The sequence below is a fragment of the Prunus dulcis genome, chromosome 5 (genome assembly GCF_902201215.1).
Source record: "Prunus dulcis chromosome 5, ALMONDv2, whole genome shotgun sequence".
In the NCBI taxonomy this organism is placed as follows: domain Eukaryota; kingdom Viridiplantae; phylum Streptophyta; class Magnoliopsida; order Rosales; family Rosaceae; genus Prunus; species Prunus dulcis.
This window is the reverse complement of record NC_047654.1, coordinates 6,219,163-6,242,845: the sequence shown is the minus strand read 5'-3', so window position 1 is coordinate 6,242,845 and position 23,683 is coordinate 6,219,163. Positions and strand designations below refer to the sequence as shown.

The 23,683-nt window shown below is 41.5% G+C and overlaps 3 protein-coding genes and 1 non-coding gene across 5 annotated transcripts; 2 read left to right on the top strand and 2 right to left on the bottom strand.

Moving 5' to 3' along the window:
- Positions 1-3,708: 3,708 nt before the first annotated feature.
- On the bottom strand, positions 3,709-5,319 carry LOC117628908. Its single transcript, XM_034361453.1, has 3 exons — positions 5,194-5,319; positions 3,993-4,770; positions 3,709-3,893 (listed from the first exon to the last, which is right to left on the bottom strand). The coding sequence occupies exons 1-3, from the start codon at positions 5,317-5,319 to the stop codon at positions 3,709-3,711; spliced, it is 1,089 nt and encodes a 362-aa protein (XP_034217344.1).
- A 4,815-nt stretch (positions 5,320-10,134) lies between these two features.
- On the top strand, positions 10,135-13,371 carry LOC117627338 (RGG repeats nuclear RNA binding protein A-like). Of its 2 annotated transcripts, none has more exons than XM_034359389.1 (7): positions 10,135-10,668; positions 11,442-11,754; positions 11,866-11,928; positions 12,043-12,175; positions 12,298-12,456; positions 12,538-12,594; positions 12,934-13,371. In XM_034359389.1, the coding sequence occupies exons 1-7, from the start codon at positions 10,494-10,496 to the stop codon at positions 13,111-13,113; spliced, it is 1,080 nt and encodes a 359-aa protein (XP_034215280.1). In that variant the 5' UTR covers positions 10,135-10,493; the 3' UTR covers positions 13,114-13,371. The 2 variants fall into 2 exon arrangements, with proteins under 2 accessions (XP_034215280.1, XP_034215279.1); XM_034359388.1 differs by having other exon boundaries at positions 11,863-11,928.
- Positions 13,372-17,934: 4,563 nt separating this feature from the next.
- On the top strand, positions 17,935-23,406 carry LOC117628907. Its single transcript, XM_034361451.1, has 3 exons — positions 17,935-19,750; positions 20,690-22,266; positions 22,762-23,406. Exons 1-3 carry the CDS (start codon positions 17,935-17,937, stop codon positions 23,404-23,406), a joined length of 4,038 nt encoding a protein of 1,345 aa, XP_034217342.1.
- LOC117629431 lies at positions 18,493-18,599 on the bottom strand. Its single transcript, XR_004586093.1, has one exon. It is a non-coding gene; the product is annotated as a small nucleolar RNA R71 (small nucleolar RNA).
- Positions 23,407-23,683: the final 277 nt, after the last annotated feature.

Below are 23,683 nucleotides of genomic sequence, written 5' to 3'. Positions count from 1 at the left end.
TTTTGCCCAACTTAGTGATGTTGGCCCTTCGGTATACTTTTGGGCCTTGGTAGAGCACGTGATCTGCAAGATAACACACGCTCGGTAAGACCTTTAGGCACCAGTGTTGTACCGGCCAAAGGCTCTCCAATGCTTAAGTAAGTACGGATTTAGTAAGATTGAACTGACAGATCAATAGGCAGTATGCCGTAAGTTTTGATTACCTCTATTTTGGGGAATTGTGCTCCTTTAATAAACCTTGGGAGATGTGCAAGTTGTGTAGATTTTCGATGTGAGACTGTAGACATTGACTGTGGGCCTGCCGCGTTTCCGGAGAAAGGGGGTTGCCCTAATCGTTGAATCGGTAGACAGGGTGCCGAAGACAGACCATGGTCAGGTCCAATCTTGTCCATGTGTCTAGTTCTCATTGGCTGTTCATTTTGGTATAAACAGGAGTCCCCCAAGTTCTCATCTGAGAGTTCTTGGGTGGGGACTTGATATTTGCTTCAGTGATCAAAATGTTGTCCTACCGTTTGGTAATTTAACGGATGGAAGGGCTTCATCCTAGCCCCTCTGTGCGTCTTCATTCGGAAGCAGACGTCTGGGGATTCAGAAGGTCGCTTCAAACAAGGAGTGATGGGACTGAAGGGCGCTTTGTCTTCTGCTCCCCGCATGCTATCAGATCTTGAGGCGAGTGCAAAACTGCTTAAAGAGTTCCGAGTCGAACTGCCTGCCATTATAGGTGATGATTGCATAGGGGATACCGAATCGACAGCAAATGTGAGTCCAAATGAAGTCTTCCATCCTAGCTGCTGTTATGGTTGCCAGAGCTTCGGCCTCCACCCATTTGGTGAAATAATCCACAGCAACCACGACATACTTGACCTGGCCTTTGCCTTGCAACATTGGACCGATCAAATTCAGTCCCTATTGGGTGAAACGCCATGGGCTTACGATCAGTGTTAAAGGCTCGGTAAGGATGTGAGGTATGTTGCCGAAGCATTGGCATTTGTCATACCTCTTTACTAGTGTGTTTGCGTCCTGGTGCATAGTCGGCCAATAATACCCTTGCCGAAAGGCCTTATGTGCAAGCGATCGGGATCCAGAATGGTCGCCACATACGCCCCCGTGGATTTCCCGAAGGACGTAGTCCCTTTCTTCGATGGTGATGCATTTCAGATACGGCATAGTATAGCCGAGTTTGTAGAGGACGTCGTTGATAACTGTGTATCTTGCTGATCGGTACCGCAACTTTCGGGCCTGTGACTTGTTGGAGGGCAGTGTACCGTTTGTTAGGAAATCATAGATGGGATACATCCACGTGTTTTCGTACCGTACGGTACATACCTAGGAAGTTGCCGTGCTAGGTTGAGATAAGATCTCCACCGGCACCTTTCTGCCAACCTTGTCATTGATTGTCGAGGCTAGTCATGCCAATGCATCGGCATGACTGTTTTTCATCTTGGGGATCTGCCGAATCTCGTAAGCCTAAAATGCTTCGAGGAGTTGGTGTGTGGTTGATAGATAGGCTGTCATGGAGGCATCCCTAACTGCGAAGTCTGCCTTTATTTGATTCACTATGAGCTGGGAGTCACTGTGAATGCTGATTTGTTTCGTGCTCATGCTCTTGGCTAGCAGAAGTTTGGCCAAAAGAGAGTCATACTCGGCCTCGTTGTTGAAGGTTCTGAAGTTAAATCGGAAGGCATATTCGACCTTGGCTCCGTCTGGAGTAGTTAACACCAGACCAGCTCCACACCCTTGCTGACTTGCCGTCGACATGTAGAATCTATACGGGAACGGAAGGGTCGAAGTGTTCGGCATTCTGCTTGCCTGGTTCCCCGACATTAGAGTCTGAACTGGCTGGCTCCGATACCACCGAAGGTGTAAGCTCGGAGATGAAGTCAGCGACGGCATGCCCTTTCTCCGCAGGTCTTGGTTTGAACTGTATGTCAAACTCTCCTAACTCAATTGCACATTTGTCGGCCGGATGTTTCTGGTTTCTAGAGTGCTTGCCGAAGTGGTTGGTTGGTTAAGACTGTAATTTCGTGCGCTTTGAAGTACGGGCGAAGTCTTCGAGCTGATATTACGAGAGCCAAGGCTAGCTATTCCAGGGGAGGATACCAGAGCTCTGCGCTCTGGAGTGCCTTACTAACATAGAAAATTGGTAATTCTGCCTTCTCTGGCTTCCGTATCAACACCGAGCTGACGGCAGTGCTGGATACCGAAAGGTAGATAAACAGAACTTCCTCAGGAAGTGGTTTTGACAATAACGGTGCCCTGCTCCTGTAGTTCTTTAAGTCTTGAAATGCTTTGTCGCATTTGGCATACCATGTGATATGTTGTTTGCCCCCTTTCAAGGCTTTAAAGAACGACATTATCGGTAGCCTTGGAAATGAAGCGTGTTAATGCCACGACTCTCCCGGTAAGGCTCTAAATGTCCTTCTGTGTCTTCGGCATTTCCATGTCGATCATGGCCTTGATTTTCTTGGGATTTGCTTCAATCCCTCTCTGACTGATCATGAAACTGAGAAACTTACGCAAAGACATACCGAAGGGGCACTTCGTTGGGTTTAGTCTCATTCGATAGTCCTTTGGTATACCGAACATAAGGGCTAAGTTGTCTAGGTGCTCCCTTGTCGTTCGGCTTTTTACCAACATATCGTCGACGTACACTTCCGTGATGCTGCCGATATGTTTAGCAAAAATTTGGTTAACAAGCCTTTGGTATGTTGCCCCCGCGTTCTTCAGGCCGAACGGCATGACATTTTAACAGTACAATCCACGGTCAGTGATGAATGTCGTATGCTCGCTATCGGCAGGGTTCATGAATATCTAGTTGTATCCCAAATAAGCGTCCCTGAAGCTTAGCAGCTTGTGACCGGCAGTTGCGTCCACGAGCTGGTCGATCCGGGGCAACGAGAAGCTATCCTTCGGATAGGCTTTGTTTAGTTCAATATAGTCTTGGCACATTCGCCACCCACCTTTCGCCTTGCGTACCATTACCGAATTTGCAAGCCAGACAGGGTACGTTGCTTCCCTGATAAAGCCGATGGATTTTAGTTTGTCAACCTCGGTACGCATGGCTTTGTACCGTTTGGCATCGTATGAACGGCGCTTCTGCTTCATGGGTTTGTGGGCAGGGGAGATACTGAGATTGTGGCTGATGACCTCAGGGGATATGCCCGGCATGTCATCATAAGACCAGGCGAAAACTTCAGCATGGTGTCGTAGGAACTTGATAAACTGTGTTCGGAGAGACGGGCGAGTGTGGTGCCGATCTTGATGCGCCGATCAGGTTGCTCTTCGTCCAGTATAACCGTTTCCAGTTCTTCGGCGAGTTGTGCCTGCAGTGTTGGGGTTTCGTTCCTTGGGTTGTCAATGGGCCTATTATCGTTAGGTGCCCCCAAGACAGACATGGTCTCCTTGGGAGGTTTAGTGGCTATTGACTTTAGTGTCGTCGCATAGCACATCCGTGCACTGAGTTGGTCTCCTCGGATAGTGCCTGTGCCGTTGCACGTTGGGAATTTCATCCGCAACATATGGGGGGACAGGTGCGCTTTGATTCCGGTAAGTGCTGTTATATGCCGTCGGGCAGTTGACAATAAGAAATTGGTCATAGGTCATTGATTTTCGAAGAGCAACGCCGAAGGCGATGGGTAGATTGACACTGTCGACTGGCTAGACCAGATCCCTGGAGAAACTAAGTAGTGGTGTTATCTGCCGATTGACTTAGCTATCGGCTATTCCCATTCCTCTGAAAGTATCGGCAAAAATTACATTTACCGAACTTCCAGTGTCGATCAGTACCCGTCCTATATCGTAGTCAGCGATTTCAGCTCGAATAATCATCGGGTCATCATGAGGGTAAATGATCCCTTCTTCATCGTCTTCACAAAATGTGATGGGTTCCCACCCTACCATTAGAACCATGTGGTGCCGATCAGCTTCTATGCCGAAGACTTGAGGGTAGTGTGCAGCTTGTACATATTGCTTTACCTATTGATTGGACATACCCGCCAGCGTGGGACCTCCACTGATGGTGCTGATCATATTAATATGCGAATTCTGGTTCAGGACCGGTGCCTGCGGTGATCTGGCGATGTACTGATCCAGCTTCCCTTCCCGAATTAAACATTCGATGATTTTCCTCAGGCGTATGCACTCCTCAGTGTTATGACTGTTATGCTGGTGGTATCGACAGAATTTGCCAGTATGCTGATTGTCCTGCCGATTGGGCTTTTGATGGTTCGGCTTGGGTATTATCTCGTTTTCGTTCATCAAAATGGCCTCGTAGGTGGTATTCAGCATGTTGAATACTTCCTGACCGTGGTCGTAATTCGGTAAGGGCGCTCGGTGGTCGTTGCGATCGTATTTTCCTTTTTCTTTCTTTGAGTGCCCCTGCCGAGTGTCTCGGTCATCTTTCTGTTTGTGCCTTGCCGAGGATTCACCAGCTCTTCTAGGGGCGTATGGAGATTCTTGCCCGGGGTAACTCTTCAACGCCGGTTCTTCCTGTCGAGCCGAAGGCCCGGACTTTGAGTTAAAATATTCGGCCTTAGCATGAATTGCCGCTTGCTTTATCAGCTCATCATAAGTGCCCCAGTTGCTATGGTGCATGAGGTACTGAAAGTGTGAGGACCAAAGGCCACTCTTGAAGGCGCCATAGGCTGCTTTGTCGTCCGTTTTCGGACACCTCGAGTACTCGTGACTGAAGCGTGCAGCATATTCTCCCAAGGGCTCATCTTCTCTTTGCCGAATCGTGTACAAATCATCGGCAGAATACAGACGGTCCGTCTGTATCATAAAGTGGTTAAGAAAAATCTGCTTTAACTCGTCGAAGGAGTCTACCGTTCTCGGCTCCAGATGGTAAAACCAATTCAATGCCGCCCCCGTAAGCGAGGACGGAAACAACAGGCATTGCCCTTCGTCTTTGAGTCCCTTTCATCCTATTGCTGATTAGAAGGAATGGAGATGCATTAAGGGGTCTTCCACCCCATTGTAGAACGGTATACATAGAGGCTGTATGTCTCTGTCCTGCCGTGAATGCTTGATTTGTTCGGTAAATGGTCCTGGCCGAAGCCTTCCCCTGTCCGGTTCCTGAGAACGAACTCGGTCGTTTTCCATCTTCTGGACTTTCTGAAAAAGGAGTCGGAAGATGGGATCTCCGCTAGGTACTTCCTGGGAGCCATTGTCCTCCGAACGTCTCTGTGAGCTTACCAGCCTGGCCTCCGAGTACCTCGTTGGCGTTGCCGAACGGTAGGTAGGCTCGTCGATATTGGAAGGGACATACTCAGAGTCTGATTCGGCGGTGGATTGTAAGCCTAAACCCGAAGTGGTCCCCATGTGTTCTAGGGATGGTGGGCTGATTCAGATCTTCTTCGCTTCCCACAGATGACGCCAAACTGTTGATGCTTAAAAATAGTTCGATAATTTTCTGCTCAACTTAGTGATGTTGGGCCTTCGGTATACTTTTGGGTCTACGTAGAGCACGTGATCTGCAAGATAGCACACGCTTGGTAAGACCTTTAGGCACCGACATGGTACTTGCCGAAGGCTCTCCGATGCTTAAGTAAGTACGAATTTAGCAAGATTGAACTGACATATCAATAGACAGTATGCCGTAAGTTCTGATTACCTCCATTTTGGGGAATTATGCTCTTTTTATAAACCTTGGGAGGTGTACAAGTTGTGTAGATTTTCGATGTGAGACTGTAGACATTGACTGTGGCCCTGCCGCGTGTCTGGAGAAAGGGGGTTGCCCTAATCGTTGAATCGGTAGACAGGGTGCCGAAGACAGACTATGGTCAGGCCCAATCTTGTCCACGTGTCTGGTCCTCATTGGCTGTTTATTTTGGTATAAACAATTCTAACTTCCATTTCCATTTGGTTCTCCAAAAGATATCATCATTACCCAACAATACCATAATCTTTATGTCTTCTAATTTATTCTAGCCTTAGTGCATCTTCTTCTAAATTTTTCTATATGTCTATTTGTCGCCATAAATGATTCTTTGCCTTTTGTTTTGTTTTGTTTTTTTTTTAAGTCTGGCCAGTTTATATGCTGGTAAACTGCCGAAATACCCCCTGAACTTGTACTTAATTATCAATTTACTCTCTATTTTTTTAATTTTATAGAAAATTAAAGACTCGAACTAAATTTTATTCTCAATTTCAACCCACCGTCCAAATTCTCAACATTTCATTCAATTTTCAGCTAAATGATTAAAAATAAATTATTATTATTTTTTTGGAAAAAATTAAGAAAAAGAGGGGGGGAAAAAAAAAAACTTCCCCACAGCCGTCACCTTTCTTCCCCAACATCGCCATCACACCTCTCCTCATCACCATAGTCACCCCATCATCTCACCGACCCAAAATAACTCCTCCCCATCCCCTAGCTCAACCACTCCAATCCTCTATTGAAATCATAGCAGCCAGTGACCCAGCCTCTTCCTTACCCACAACCCACCCTGCATCCAAAAAACATAAAAGAAAGCCATATCCCTACCCACAACCCAAAACCCATTCGCGCCCTTTCCCTTATGATATTTTTTCCCCATAGCCTTAAAGGTCTAGACCTCTCCAGAGAGAGAGAGAGAGAGAGAGATATATATATATATATATATATATATGAAATGATCAATTAATTTGCTCTCATATTGTTGAGGCCTAAAAAATCCAAGGCTGTGCCTAAATATATTTTCGGCCCAGTACAACACCAAGCGGAAAATCCTTATTTAAACAACACGTTATGCTACAAGTTTAAGTGGGCCTAAGCCACGCGAATGCCTGGGGCTTATTGAGCGGGTTGTGATATGGATGGTTACGAGTATTCACGAGGCCCATTGATGGTCTAAGGAATGAAAGTTTTGGGCTACTTGGGAGCACCAAAACTCAAGCTCATTCCTTGAGCCCAAACATATGGGTAAGCATGAGAGAAAACCTAGTAGCCCATCACTTTAAGAAAATCCTACATTAACCAAAGCTTCCAGCAGTCTGACGAAATCAAAGGGAACTCATAAGCTGCTGGAAACAAAACAGCCAAGCACCTTATAAAATATCCAACGCCATGCATCTCTGTTAAAACCAGATTACAGTCAAACCACTAAAACCAAGCAAACCCATGTGTTGATTACCTTTTTGACCAAGCACCCTTACCCATTCTTTCCACTTCAAGCTTTGGTGAGAAAACAAGAAATAAAAGTGGGTGGCTCTTCACCCACATGGAGAAGTCCAGCTGCTTGAGGACCTTGGAACTCCAAAAAGTTTCATGCCTACATGCTCAGGCTAGGGAAGTTTCACCAAATAAGATGGAATGGAAGAAAGAGAAGGAAAAAGGGAGAGGGTGGCTTGAGAAAATTGAGTCTTCCAAGCGCCTATAAAAGGAGCCACTTTCTACCCAGCAAACACACAACAAACCGATCGAAAGCAAGCATCCCCTGTGGAATCCTTCAATTTCATGCTTTGTTCTTCCATCTTCTTCCTCTCTCTCCCAAAAACCCACATCCAAAGAGAGCAAACATCATATCTCATCTCTGGAACCCTTCAATTTCATGCTCTGTTCTTCCATCTTCTCTCTCTCTCTCTCCCAAAACACACATCCAGAGAACAAGCATAATCTCTCATCCCTAAAACCCCTGCAATTTCGAGCCTTACTCCTCCATCTCTTCCCATTTTCCTTCTATCGTGCCACCCAGGAGCCTGACGAAGCTTTCGTCAAGTTGCTGAAAATCTGCTAAAGCCACCTATGCTTCTATCGTCTTCCTCTCTTTCCAATCGAAGGCAAGCAACCATATCCAGAGAGAGCAAGCATCACCTCTCATCTCTGGAACCCTTCGATTTCAAGTTTTGTCCTTCCATTGCTTCCCATTTTCTCCTCTGGTAAGCCATTCCAGAGCTTGATGAAGCTTTCGTCAAGTTGCTGAAAAATTACCCAAAGCACCTGTTCATCCATCGTAATCTCTCTCTCTCTCTCTCTCTCTCTCTCTCTCTCTCTCTCTCTCTCTCTTTTTCTCTCTCTCTCCTCAGCAAATCCTCACAAAATCACTACTTCAAGCCTTTGTTCCTCATAGGAAACCCAAGTCTTCTCTCTCTCATGCTAAACTCGTGAATGCTCAACTCCCATGCCACAAGCTTCTTATGCCAAGCCCATAATATTATCTGTAAGCAACTGTTGATTTCATTGGTGAAGAAGACCAAGGTGTTTCCTAAGGCTCAACTACCCTTTCAAAACACTCTTGGGGCCTGATCCTTGAACTTAGACACAAGGGGAAACTTCACCTGTTTCTTTTTTTGGGCAGCCCAAGCCTATTCGTCAGGCTGCTAGAATAAAAAGACCCCTACACATATTTAATGCAAATTGGATGAAATGTTGAGAATTTGAACGACATGGGGAAATTGAGAATAAAATTTAGTTCGAGTCCTTAATTTTCTATATAAAGAAAAGGTCAGGGGGTAAATTGATAATATAGTACAAGTTCAAGGGACATTCGACAGTTTACCCTTTATATGCTAGCCACATTGTACAAATACATGTATCATGAAATTTCGAAGTGCATATATGTTCACTCTTGAATTATCTACTCGACAAAAAACTCAATATTTCTTGTCAATATTGTGTTCTATTGCTGTCAAAGACCTAATTGAAGTTAGGTTCCTCAAGCCAAATTCATCACTGAAGTATATGAGGAGGTACAAATAGTTATGGTAAAGCCTCAGATACTGAGATTGTGTGTGTTTGATAAAATTTATATGTCAGATTACAAGAATTCTATTGTGTAGCAAATACATGACGTGATAGACTAGAACTTATCTAAAATTATTTTGCCGTCATCATCAGAAGATTTCAAAACAAATAGAACAACACTCACTTGTACCATCAGTTATGGTAAAGCCTCCAGTACTGAGAGTGTGTGCTACTACAACAATAATTGTCATAAATGACACCAAATAGATGATGAATTGTCTAAACATAGTTGTTTTATTTTTCCCTACGACAGTTTTGGATACGTTTGGCGCATACGAGAGTTAGGGCTTCAATCTTTGTCGGTGGCGTCTTCAAATTGTGATCCAATTGAGATAATTTATGTTAAGGTTTCAATTGATTTCAGTCTTGCACAATATGCTTACCACCATCCTCAAATGTTAGACATTAATTCTAGCATTCATATATAGTATATCATTATGAATGTACAAACTAAAACTGTGAAAGCCTAAAAATATACATGCCCAGTTGAGATGTGATATGATTGCATTGTGATGCCTTAGGACACGATCTAATAGATCATTGTATTGAGTAATTGGATCATAGTCTCTTACTATAAAATTGCATACGCAGCAACACCAACTACGAGAAATCCACCAATCCACATGTGATGTGTGAATAATGAAAGTTGTGTACCATAATCAGTAGCTAGATATGAATAAGGGAGCATCAAATATTTATGATTAGTTACAACAATTTGCTTCAATACATATAGCATATTCTCAAGAATGGACATAGACAGCAACAATTTATTTGGTGTAACATTTTAATTTGCTTCAATATCTCACAAAATTAGCTAAGTTGAATGAGGCTCTAAACGAAAATCCCCTCTAGTTGATAAAACAGAAATATCCGAAAATGAACAAAATATTCCGGATTGCCTTTCGTTTTGGTCGCTTATTTGATTTGTACTTGGTTGGCATACATATATGTTTGAAGGAACTAGCAGCAAGCACGTATAAAACATTTCTTTTTACAACTATATATTTTGTTGTAAAATCACAAGTTGTAAATGACCGAAAAAAGATACAACTTATATGACACAATTACTAGATGACAATAGTTTACATATATTTTTAAATTAGATTTGAATGAAATGTGAGACGATATTCGCGATTATACGTTTTAATCAACAACAAAGTATGAGTTGAATTTTCAGTTTTAGGAAGAAAAGTATCACGATACTCGTTTATGCTTTGACCATTTTAACCCAAAGATGAAATTGGTGCAAGGTTGAACCCTAAAGCAGATTAAACCAGATTAAGGCGTAAATGACTAAATCCTTATGTTGGATTGAACCGCCCATCATCACCGCTGCAAACCAACTCAAGTCCATGAAATTTCTACAAATGTTGAAAGTGGACGCTGGTCATTGCCATTGGGCCCTCTCTTCATTTGCCTCATGTCCAATGTGTCCAAATTCCCCAAGCAGCCAAACAAGGCAACTTACCCATCACTCGCGGCTTATAATACACCCGGCCGCAGCCTAACATTCCCCATTAGGGTTTTTAAGATCAGGTTTTGTCACTCTTATATTTCTCTGTGCCGCATTGGTTAGGGTTTTCAGTAGCCACAACAGCAACCCTTTCACAAAACGTTCTCTGCAATTTTCTCTGCCCCCAAACGTACTCTAAACCCAACTCCCACCAATCTCTGATTCATGGCGTCGAATAATCTGTGAAGGGTTTCGTGGTTGCTTTTCAAAGTCGGTGTATTTCTAGGGTATTGAATCGGACTTTTCGGAGCTGCAGAAATGGCAACCGCGAACCCTTTCGATCTCTTGGGTGATGACGACAACGAGGACCCAAGTCAACTTCTCGCTGCTCAGCGGCAGAAGCTGCCTCCGCCTCAGCCCAAGAAGCCCCAGCAGGCCCAACCTGCTCAGCCCGCTAAGCTTCCTTCCAAGCCACTTCCTCCTACTCAAGCTGGTGAGTTTTCGATTCATTTCTTTGCTTCTACAGTTCATTTCTTGGTTTTGTCTGCTGAAATACCTATTGGGTTTTCTGGAAATAGAAATGAAAATGAAAATTTGGGCATCATTGTATCTGTTGTCTGAGTTTCATTTCATGGTTGGGTACCGTCGAGAAAATCTTTATGACTTGCTGTTTGTTCATTATGTTTTGTGTTGAAGTTGGAAGATGTTATTTGGATAAGTTATTGCTATTTGGTGTATTTGGTATTGTTATTGAGTATATTTGATCAGATTTGGTGTTAAGTGTTCTCTGTGTGTGGTGGTGCATATTCTTACAGTTTGATTTTTGGGGTTATACAATTTGATATCTATTTTTGGAACTGAATGATACGTATGCACTATCAGAGCTTTTTTCTGGTTTTTTTTTTTTTTTAAAATTCCAGTAACTTTTCATGAACCAAATGAGATTGAATCAGTGGAACTGGTGAAATGAAATCTAATAAATCTGTGGCGTGTTCATGCTCTAGATGTGTCAGCTTTCATATTTGAACTAGATATATAATGTTGATGAAATTTAAATATATATAATGTTATTCTCTAATGATTAGAGACATTCAGAAGTTTACTACTTATAAGATTTTCAATGTATAATGTTGATGTAATTTTCTTGTCAATGAAAGATGGTTGGTCAAGGTGCTGGTATGATTTTCTGGTCTTCTCTTAAGCTATGTTATACATTTTATGTTGTATATAATATGTGTATCACACAACCGGTGTTATCATGTGCAGTGAGGGAAGGGAAGTATGAAACTGGCCGTGGAGGGGGCCGTGGTGGTGGACGCGGGTTTGGCCGTGGACGTGGTGGAGGTGGTGGTGGATTTCCTCGAGATCCAATCAGCAATGAGAACGCTAATGGTGTTTATGGTGGGTACAGAGCACCAGAAGAGGGAGATACAGGGAAACCTTCTGAAAGACGTGGTGGCTACGGTGGGCCTCGTGGTTCCTTCCGTGGTGGGCGTCGTAGTGGTTTTAACAATGTGGACGATGCAGAAGGGGAACGCCCTCGGAGGGTATTTGATCGCCGCAGTGGTACAGGACATGGGTTAGTAGTCTTCAGTCTTTTAGTTATTTAATTCACCTTATATTCATGTGCTTTCACCACTGGAATCTTCCTGTTTTCTTTCTGTTATTGATATATTTGTAATATCAGAAGTGAGTTTAAACGTGATGGGGCTGGTCGTGGGAATTGGGGAACACCCACCGATGACATTGCTCAGTAAGTAATTATGTTCTAATCCCTCATTGATTTTCAGTCCAGAACTTTGTGACACATTTATTTATCATTATCTGGTATAAGGCTTACTCATATACACTTTTTTGCAATATTAAGGGAGACTGAAGAGCCTGGAACTGAAATTGAGAAGAATGTTGGTGCTGAGAAGCAGTTGGGAGAGAATGAGGCTGCTGATGCCAACAAGGAGAATACTGTGAATGAGTCGGAAGAGAAGGAGCCGGAGGAGAAGGTGAATTATATTGTTTTCACATAATTACTGTGATTTTTCCGGATACCATATAGTTAACTGATGAGATTGGATTTTCTGCTCATCCTTGCATAAAACGATGTCATTGTTTCACATTATTATAGGAGATGACTTTAGAAGAGTATGAGAAGGTGCTTGAAGAGAAGAGGAAGGCTCTGCTTGCATTGAAGACTGAGGAAAGAAAGGTTGATTTGGACAAAGAGTTGAAGTCCATGCAGCAGCTTTCAAACAAGAAGGAAAACAATGACATCTTTATCAAACTGGTGAGTCCTGACATACTTTGAATATACCTATCCAATTGCATTTTATTTTGCTAGTATAATTACTTTGCCATTGATTGTCAGGGTTCTGAAAAGGATAAGCGCAAAGAGGCAGCTGAGAAAGAAGAGAGAGCCAAGAAGGTTGCCTTTTCTTTGCATACCTGATTTATCTTTAACCTTTTTCTTTGGTTATAGTGATTTTTTAAATGGTGATTACTGCTTTCACTTTAATGTTATTGGAGAGTCAAATCTATTTTTAGTTGTGACAATTTGGACATATTAGTTCTCTTACACTTGCTCTGTCCGGAAACTTTTGATGCTTCCTCAGTACTTGGTTATCTTTTATTTAATCTTAGTTTCGGGGTAACCTCTTCCGGTTTTGTAATAATTTAAACGGATATAATTTATTGGATTTCTATTAATCCTGCATGTTATGATGAGATGAGATTGTTCGACTGAGTGATTCATATTTTTGTGCAGTCTGTTAGCATAAATGAGTTTCTGAAGCCAGCTGAAGGGGAGAGGTACTATGGTGGTCGTGGTCGAGGCCGTGGCCGTGGTCCACGAGGTGGATACAGTGGCGGACCCGGAGGTTACTCAGGCAGTGCAGCACCCTCCATTGAAGACCCTGGGCAGTTCCCTACTCTGGGTGGTAAATGATAGTCTCCACTTCTTCCAGCTCTATCCATTTAATCCATTGGGGTTTTATGCGATACCATTAGTGAGTGGCAGGCTGTCCACAGGAATATTAAGAACTATTTTGATTATCTATGCTTTTTTGGAGTGTAAATTTTTATGACTTGGACAAACGAATCATGCATCAGTTTTGAGTTGGAATAGGTTGGAACAGAGTAAAGTGTTTTTGAATTCTACTGTTGGCTTTACTTGATTATTAATTAGTCTTTCTTTAGTCTTTAATTATTTGTAAGCCTTGTCAGAAGGATTATTTATTTGTTTTTCTTCCGTAAAAGAGCGAAGGATGCGTTGATTGCCTGCTTGTCAAAGCCTCAAATGGCATCAACTAGATGAGTGTTATGCAACTAGTGTTTCCGGCTGTTTTGACCCAAAAATGACTAGTCCTCTTAACTGCTAACAGGTTCTCTTTTGAGATTACCTCTGGAACTGCTAAAAATTTTAGAAGTGCTTTTATACCATAAATGTGCTTTAACTTGCGCTTACAGTTCGAAGTTCTTTTTCTGGAAGCACTTTTGAGTACCTTGTGCTTCCACTAGACTAAGAATTAAATGGCTTGTGATGTAAGATCAATATGAGAATTTACAGTTTTGTTAAAAGATATTTAGTTATTACCTATTCTTAGAATTATAACTATAAATAAATTCTACAGCATTTAATTTCTATAAACAAATTTAAAAAAAATTCAAAAAATGACAGCTGGTTATATTGAATTTAATTTTGATTATTAAATTATTTTATATCCTATCGAGTATTTTGGGCTTTTTTATGAGGTTTTTGAATTGGATTTGTTTTACGAAATTAATGACAGTTTTGTAATTTAAAAGAAGTTAAAAAACTTTTTGTTATGTTGTAAATGAGTTTTGTGTGTATTTCTATATTGGGTATAATAGTGAATTTCCTTTTTGTTAATGGTATACCTAAGATCAATCTAGTGCATCTTTAATTCTGAATGAGATTCAACAAGTTTTGCCGAAGCAATGAAATTTTCATTTTCTGGTAGTCGACTTGTAAATTTTCTGTACGGAGAGATCCGTTGTTTCGCAGACCATTTGTGAGGCTGAAGTTTTAGCATCCAGGAGGTGTTTGGTTTGCAAAAGAATAATTTATGGAAAATCAATTCTCATGTCTCTAGTACTTTTTATTTATTTAAAACACTACCTAGCTTCAAATGTTTCCTGCAGTATTTGATTTAAAAATCCACTTATTTATTGTATTGCAAACCGAAAGATGAATATAAGATTTTCATTCTTGATATTTATGCCTGACGAATGACGATTCCTGATCTTGATATTTATTGAAATGCCCTTTGATTTCTAAAAAAAACTAGAGATTAATTAAAATGTTAAAAATATATAAAATTAAAATAAACAAGGAACAAATTTTTAACAACACCGAGCAGCCCCTCCCAACGACATGTAACGGGGATAACATTTTTTGTTATTCCCGGCCAATAACATATGACATGTTAGATATTTTTTCCACATGTCATTATGTTACTGGTCGGGGATAGCAAAATAGTGTTATCCCGTTTACAAGTAAATTTTTTTTCCCTCTGAACACCTAAGCCAATCCAAAACTGTACTCTTTTCTTCCACATAATTGAAGCCAACCCAAAGTCCACCATTCCCAAAAAATCTAGAACTCCCCATTCAATTACTCAATAAACTTAAAAATAAAAGGGGAGAGAAATCAATACCTAGTGCGTGGGTGATGAAGGATGAGTGATTGAAGAGGAAAAGAGGAAGGGATGTGTGGGTGATGATGATGATAGAGGAGGAGTGATTGGAGAGAGAACGGGGAATGGAGGAGAGAGCTAGTGAGAAGGATAGAGACGATGCCGATGAAGATGGAGGGGAAGGTGACGTGGAGGATGGAGGATAGTGGTCGGCGTTGATGCCAAGATCGACTGCTATGGCGAGTAGCAGCGATCGGGAAGAGAAAAGGGTTGGAAGGGGTTGTTGGGTTTTTAAGTTTTTTTTTTATTTAAATTTTTTTAAAAAGTTAATTTATTTTTAAACATGTAAAATAATTTCTTCAAAGATAAAATATTTATTTTAAAATTACTCCTATCACGTCAGCTGATTTAACAATTTTATATGAGAAAACTAATGAAATGGGATAATCTTGGTCATAAAATGGAAGTTCATCGGAAGATTGAGTCATTTAAAATATTAAGGGGCAAATTGAAACTATTTGAAAATCACTGACGTATTTCAATAAATAAGCCCTTATAATATGTGTTGGGGTCTTTTTCGTCCGAAGGCTCATCCGGGCTTTGTTGATTCTTGAATCGCCATAGAGTGATGAATGAAGATTTCCTTGCCCCTTTGTCTGAGTTAGCGAGAACTAGGCCCAAAGTCTCCTGAGGGAGAAGCAAGTCCCGGGGGAGAACTTTGTTCTTCTTCCAGCGGCTGCATGTTTTGTGTTGATGTTTCCGGCAGCTCGACGAAGAGTTGAAGAGGACTTGCTGATGTTGATATGAGATTATATGAGCTTGGCATGAGAGCTTGGGGTGTGGGAGCTAAAGACCCACAAGTTTAGCAAATGAGAATGCATGTGCTTGGCTTGGTGTTGGATATGTTTGAGTTTGGTGTTGATAATTTGTTGTGTGTGGCTATGGCTATGGGGATTTAAGAGTTTCAAGAGAAGGAGGATGGAAGGAAAAGCTTGAGGTTTGAAGGCTATGGTGTTTAAAGCTTTGAAGGAAGGAAAAGCTTGGAGCTTGGTGATGCTTTAGGGGGGTTGGGGGTTGCTGGAATGCTTGCAGCAGCTGATAATGTCATAATTTCACACATTTGCACGCCTTCTTTTTTAGTAATTTTGTTTAGCTTCTCTTTATTTTGAGTCTCTTACCTATGTTTGTGTGTTTTGTAGGTTAAGACAGCAAGGGGATGACATTTGATACAATTCATGCATGTTAAGGGCTGAGTGGCACAAGAGGAATATGAGCTTAAAGACAAAACCAATTTGAGCCACACTCCTTGTCAGTCCAGTTTCGTAGGTCATCTTGCAGGCCTCATTTCAGCAACTTACACAGGTTGGATGAGGAGACATCCTTGATAGAAGTTGTTCCAATGGGTGTCTATTATAACATATCCAAATTTCAGCCCAATTGGATAAATCTGGAGCCCTCAACACGTCAAAGACTGAACCAAGTTCACAGAAATGTCATGTTGGCTGCCATCACATTTAATGTGGCTACATCCCTAGAGCCATGTGCTACACATGGGCAGCCACACATGGGAGTCAAATCAGCTCAGAAGCTCAGAAAGATGAACAAAAGTCAAGCTTTCCATAAAGAAACCATACCAAAGCATGTATTTGTCAGCTGGAGCAGTTGGCAAGTATGGGCAGCTGGAGCAGTTGGGGGCAGAAGAGAGGTGTGCTTCACCAGCCAAATGGGAGGACGAAATTGCACTCTATAAATATAGAGTTGCACACTCATTCAAGCTAGAGGGTCAGACACACACATTCACTTCATCCATTACTCTCATACACACATTCAGATTCACCAAAAAGAGAGAAGAGAGCTTGGAGCTGTCAAGGGAGCTTGGAGCTGTCCTGGGAACTTCCTTGCTGCCATCATCTAGTTCTTCTCCTCTCTTTATCCTATCTATGTATTTCTTATTTTCTGTATTCATAGTTATGTCTAACTAATCCATTTAGTTAGGGCTTAGGATGAAGCCCTAGTCATGAATATTCAATGTTATGGATGATTTTATAGTTAATTGATTTCCTTGCTTTTGTTATCAAGTTGTTAATCTCCAGTTTATTATGTGCTTGATGTATGTTTTCTTGGAGTAGCTAACTAGGATTTTATGCATCTAGCACAGGTTGGGAAGGGGTTTAGATTCACCAATTCTACTCTCCTTTCACAAGCAACACATGAATGGCCTAAGAATCATTCAAGGGGTTAATAACCATAGGTTGACTAGGACAGATACCATGTTCTAGGACTTGTGTGATTATCATATTCTCAAGGAGCTTAATGACTCTTATATGCTTTATTCTAAGTAGATACCATGCTTAGGTTGCATATTAGAGATCACGTGTTGTGTAGATACCATGCATAATCACATGCCTTAGGAGAATCATGCATCCTGCACCTAGATACCATAGGCTTGTATGCGATAATCTATTGTTGATGAAGCTTGAGTCAATTTCTATGCATTCATAACTTGGATAGGAAAACTAGTGGTGGATTCCAAGGCTCTAACACCTCTCAATCATTGTTTCACAACTTGTTGATTGCTGCCAGTGTTTACTTTCGAGCACTTTCATTTCACTTTCTTCTTTTCATTTCAACAACAAAACCCCCCCATTTCGAGTGCGTGTGTGGTGCTAGGATTCTGTCCTAGACCTTGAGTAATTAGCAAGAGGCATTGTTGAATTCGACCTTGCCTTTAGCTAGTTAGTCAGTTTCTTTGTTTTATGTTTTTTTAGCATTCTAAGTAATTTAACTTGGAACCAAGTTACCATTCTCCGTGGGATCGACCTCGTATTTACATAAGCTATACTATAAATGGTTCGTGCACTTGCGAGAATTAAAGTTGCTGTTTTTAATAACTCATTTTAGTTGTTAAGAATTGGCTCAACAAGTTTTTGGCGCCGTTGCCGGGGATTCGGTAACGATGGTGCTATAGTTAGATTACTTTGATTGTTTTGTTTTTGTTTGTTTCATTTGTTTCATTTGTTTCTTTTCGTTGGTTTTTCTTTTAGTATTCAGTTTTAGTATTTAGTTGTTATCTCCATTGAAAGCACTGAATTGACTTCCTTGGTGTGTGCATGTCCGAATCTGACCAGGAGCAAAGTTCACCTGAGCCACTTTCACCAAGAACCGCTGCTGTACGAGCTGGTTTGAGGAGGAATTATAGTTCTTCAAGCGTTGAATCTAAAAGTTACGAATCTGAAGGTTCAAGCAACATGGCAGAGATTCCGAACAACAACAATGATGAAGGAGGTGGTGCGCTTGTTGTCCAACCAAGAAAACCCCTGCGTGAGTTTTCCATTCCCAAAGTCACCGATCAACCTTCATGCATTGTCTATCCTCAACTCACAGTTGACAGGTTTGAGCTTAAAAGTGGTATGATTCATCTTCTTCCAACTTATTATGGTAATACCACTGAGGATCCTTATATGCATATTAAGCAATTCTTTGAAATATGTGCTACGATCAAAATTCAAAACCTTGATGATGAGCAGATTAAGATGAGGCTATTCCCATTCAGTTTAAAAGATAAAGCTAAGTCTTGGTTATACTCTTTGCCTAATGCTTCAATTCATACTTGGGAAGAGCTTTCTAATAAGTTTTTGCAGAAATTCTTTCCGGCTCAAAAGACTAACAAGATTAGAAAGGAAATTCTTGGTTTCACACAAAAGGAAGGAGAAGCTTTTCATGAATGTTGGGAGAGGTACAAGGAGATGATAAGTTCTTGCCCACACCACAACATAGAGAGTTGGATGCAAATGCAATCTTTCTATGAAGGTTTGCTAGATTCCGAAAGGATGATGGTAGATGCAACAAGTGGAGAAGGACTGATGAACAAAACAGCAGATGAGGCTTTTACTCTCTTTGAATCCTTGAGTGCTAACTCTCAACAATGGAGCCACAATAAAGGAAGAGGAGCTCCTATGAAAGCTGTGGTCTCTGAGGTAAGTACAAATAATGAGATTGCTGCAAAACTTGATGTTATGTGTTCTTTGCTTCAACAGGCAGTGACTGGCCCTCTAGGAAACAAAGTGGAAGTTCAAGACCAATCTTTTGCAGAGCACATGCTAGAACAAGCAAATGCCCTTCAAGCAAGGAATCCTCAAAATGATCCTTATTCAAACACATACAATCCGGGATGGAGAAATCATCCTAATTTCAGGTGGAACAACAATCCAAATGTGCAACAATCTCAAGGACCTCCCCCAGGATTCCAAACACAACAAAGGCAATTCCAGCAAGCTCCCCAACAAGTGCAAGAGCAAAGGGGTGATCAAATGGGAGAATTGCAAGACATGTTCAAGAAGTTCATGGGGCAACAAATGCAAACCAATCAGAACCTTCAAAATGCAGTGAACAAACTAGAAGTGCAAGTTGGGCAGATTGCATCCTCCATGAGCAATAGAGCATCCGGAACTTTCCCAAGCCAAACAGAGGTGAATCCAAGGCATCAAGAGCATGCTAAAGCAATACACATCTTGAGAAGTGGTAAACAAGTTGATAATAAGGTTGGAGATGCCAATGAAGAGCAAGAAGATGGAGAAAACGTGGAGATCATTCAGCCACCACATGGGCAGCCCACAGCTTCCAACAAACAGTCCATCAATGCTCCTAGAAAGAGCACAGGCCCTAAGGTATCATCTAATGCTAATCAAGTTCCAATTTCAACTAATGCTTTTAGGCCTATTGCACCCTTTCCCAGCAGGTTATCAAAGTCAAAGAAAGATCAAGGCTTGGATGAGATAATGGAAACATTCAAGAAGGTGCAAATCAACATCCCATTGCTCAATGCCATTACTCAGATTCCAAAGTATGCAAAATTTTTGAAGGATCTATGCACTAACAAGAGGAGATTCAAAGAGCATGAACAAGTTGCATTGAGTGAAGAGGTAAGTGCAGTGTTACAAAGAAAGCTGCCTCCAAAGCTAAAGGATCCAGGTTCGTTTTCTATACCTTGCATAGTTGGTGATTTTAAGTTTCAAAAAGCTTTGCTTGATCTTGGTGCTTCTATAAATCTTATGCCATATCATGTTTATGAGAAACTTAACCTTGGTGAGTTGCAAGCCACATCTGTGAGCATTCAATTGGCAGATAGAACTATTAGGTACCCTAAGGGCATTCTAGAAGATGTTTTGGTGAAAGTGGAAGAGCTAATTTTGCCAGCAGATTTCTTGGTGTTGGAGATGGAAGAAGCACCAATTCATGACAATCAGTTACCACTCATTCTAGGTCGGCCATTCATGGCAACTGCCGGTGCTATTATTGATGTGAAGAAGGGTACATTGACCATGAATGTGTTTGATGAGACAATAGCATTCAAAGTGTTTGAAGCCTCCAAGTTTCCAAGTGATGAGCATGAAGTTTTCCATCTGGATGCAATTGATACTATGGTGAAAGAAGCACTGCCAATGAGTTATTTGGAGCCCATTGAAGCATGCATCACACAAAGCATAAGGAAAGAAGAAGTGGACAGCTTAGAGGCTGTGATCTCTCCTTTACTTCTTGAGCTTGCTTGCAGCATGGATAGCTACATAGAAATTGGAAAGAGGTATGCCAACCAATTTGAATCATTACCCCCACCTACTAATAAGGTTTTACCTTCTATTGTGCAGGCACCAGAGTTGGAATTAAAGCCATTGCCAAAACACCTTAAATATGCTTATTTAGGTGAAAATGAGACTCTACCTGTTATCATTGCCTCACATCTCGGACCAAATGATGAAAATAAGCTTTTGAGAGTTCTAAAAGAGCACAAAACTGCAATTGGGTGGAGCATTGCAGATATCAAAGGCATAAGCCCAACACTGTGCATGCACAAGATATTATTGGAAGACAATGCAATGCCTAAGAGGGATGCCCAAAGACGTCTCAATCCGAACATGAAGGAGGTGGTAAGAAAAGAGGTAATTAAGCTTTTAAATGTTGGTATTATTTACCCTATTTCTGACAGTAAATGGGTGAGCCCAGTGCAAGTTGTCCCCAAGAAGTCAGGTATCACAGTGGTGAAGAATGAAGCAAACGAACTTGTACCTACACGGATGACCACGGGCTGGAGAGTTTGCATTGATTATAGGAAGCTCAACACAGCGACAAGCAAAGATCACTTTCCTCTTCCATTCATTGATCAAATGCTTGAGAGATTAGCTGGCCATAGCCACTATTGCTTCCTTGATGGATATTCAGGCTACAACCAAATCGCCATAGCCCCAGAGGATCAAGAGAAGACGACCTTCACATGTCCCTTTGGCACTTTCGCTTATAGGAGGATGCCTTTTGGTCTCTGTAATGCCCCAGCCACTTTTCAAAGGTGCATGATGAGCATTTTCTCCGACATGGTAGAAAGGTTCATTGAGGTATTCATGGATGACTTCTCTGTCTTTGGTGATTCTTTTGATCAATGCTTGCATAACTTATCCAAGGTGTTGGCTAGATGTGAACATACTAACCTTGTGCTTAATTGGGAAAAATGTCATTTTATGGTTAACCAAGGCATAGTTCTTGGTCATGTCATCTCTAGTAAAGGAATTGAGGTAGATAAAGCTAAGATTGATTTGATTGCCTCTATGCCCTCACCTACTTCTGTCAAAGAAGTACGTTCTTTCCTTGGCCATGCAGGTTTCTATAGGCGTTTCATTCAGGATTTTTCTAAGATTGCAAGGCCTATGTGCAATCTCCTTGCCAAGGACATGGATTTTGTATTTGATCAAGACTGTGAGAATGCTTTCAATGCTTTGAAGAAGATGCTCACAACTGCCCCAATCATTATACCACCGGATTGGAGCTTGCCTTTTGAATTGATGTGTGACGCCTCAGATTATGCTGTTGGAGCTGTTTTGGGACAGCGAGTTGATAAGAAGCCACATGCCATCTACTATGCTAGTAGAACCCTCAACGATGCCCAACTCAACTATTCCACCACAGAGAAGGAGTTGTTAGCTGTCATATTTGCTTTAGAGAAGTTCAGATCATATTTGATTACTAACAAGGTTATTGTTTACACTGATCATGCAGCATTGAAATACTTGTTAGCTAAGAAGGATGCCAAACCACGACTCATTAGATGGATTCTCTTGTTGCAAGAGTTTGACTTGGAGATAAAAGATAAGAAAGGAAGTGAGAATGTCGTGGCTGATCACTTGAGTAGATTGGTGCATGTATCTAACGAAGAGGAGGATTCATTGCCATTGCGTGAAAGCTTCCCTGATGAGCAACTCTTCTCCATTTATGCTTTGAATTCTCTCAATCCATTGCCTTGGTTTGCTGATATTGTTAACTATTTGTGCACTAACGAACTCCCTACAGGGTTATCTACTTTCCAACGTGACAAGCTTAGGAAGCAAGCAAGATACTACTTTTGGGATGATCCCTATCTATTCAAGCATTGTCCAGACCAAGTAATTCGAAGGTGTGTGCCTGAAGGTGATTTTAAGAGCATTCTGGAGTTTTGTCACTCCCACGCATGCGGAGGCCATTTTGGAGCAAAGAAGACTGCCAGCAAAGTGCTACAATCAGGTTTCTTTTGGCCTACCCTTTTTAAGGATGCTTATGTTTTTTGTGCTTCATGTGATAGATGCCAACGGATGGGTAATTTACATGCTAGAAATCAGATGCCTCTCACCAATATCTTAATCATTGATATATTTGATGTTTGGGGAATTGATTTCATGGGCCCTTTTCCTACCTCTTATGGATTTGAATATATATTAGTTGCTGTCGATTATGTTTCTAAATGGGTGGAAGCCATTGCCACTAGAACTAATGATGCTAAGGTTGTGATCGGTTTTCTCAAAGGAAATATTTTTACAAGGTTTGGCACACCTAGAGCAATCATTAGTGATGGTGGCTCCCACTTTGTTAACCAAGCTTTTGCAGCACTCTTGAAGAAATATGGAATCACACATAAGGTGGCAACACCCTATCATCCTCAAACTAGTGGGCAGGTTGAGATAAGCAATAGGGAGATTAAGCACATACTTGAAAAGACAGTGAACACCACAAGGAAGGATTGGTCCATGCGTTTGGATGATGCATTGTGGGCTTATAGGACTGCTTATAAGACCCCTATAGGTATGTCTCCGTATAGACTTGTTTTCGGTAAACCTTGTCACTTACCAGTGGAGCTTGAGCACAGGGCTTATTGGGCAATCAAAGCCTTCAATTTTGATATGAAAGCCGCTGGTGAGAAGAGGAGGCTTCAACTCAATGAGCTGGAGGAATTGCGACATGAAGCGTATGAGAACGCGAAGCTTTACAAGGAGAAAACAAAGCAATATCACGACAAGAAAATTCTTAGGAAGACGTTTGAGAAAGGGCAGAAGGTTCTCTTATTCAATTCACGCCTTAAGCTCTTCCCAGGTAAGCTTCGTTCTCGGTGGATTGGCCCTTTTGTTATTACTAATGTGTTTAATCATGGCGCAGTGGAGATTCAAAACATTAAGGATGGCAGCACCTTCAAGGTGAATGGACATCGGTTGAAACCTTACTTTGATGCCAACTTTGATGCCAATATTGAGTCTCAAGCACTCAAGGAGCCTCCACCACTCTCTTAAAGCTCACTAGAGTTTGGACGTCCGGCTGAAGACGTGAAACTTAGCGCTTCTTGGGAGGCAACCCAAGGTGACGAGGAGAAGATAGAATATGCGAGGAAGCTTGCTTGCATCCTAATCGCTTCAAAGGGGAGTTTTTCTGAACTCTAACCTTTGGTTATGTCTTTCCCTTGTCTTCTTTCCTTTCATTTATGAGGCATTGCTTTTTCTTACACTCTAAACATTGAGGACAATGTTTCATTTAAGTTTGGGGGAAGGATTTAGTTATGTTGTTTCAAAT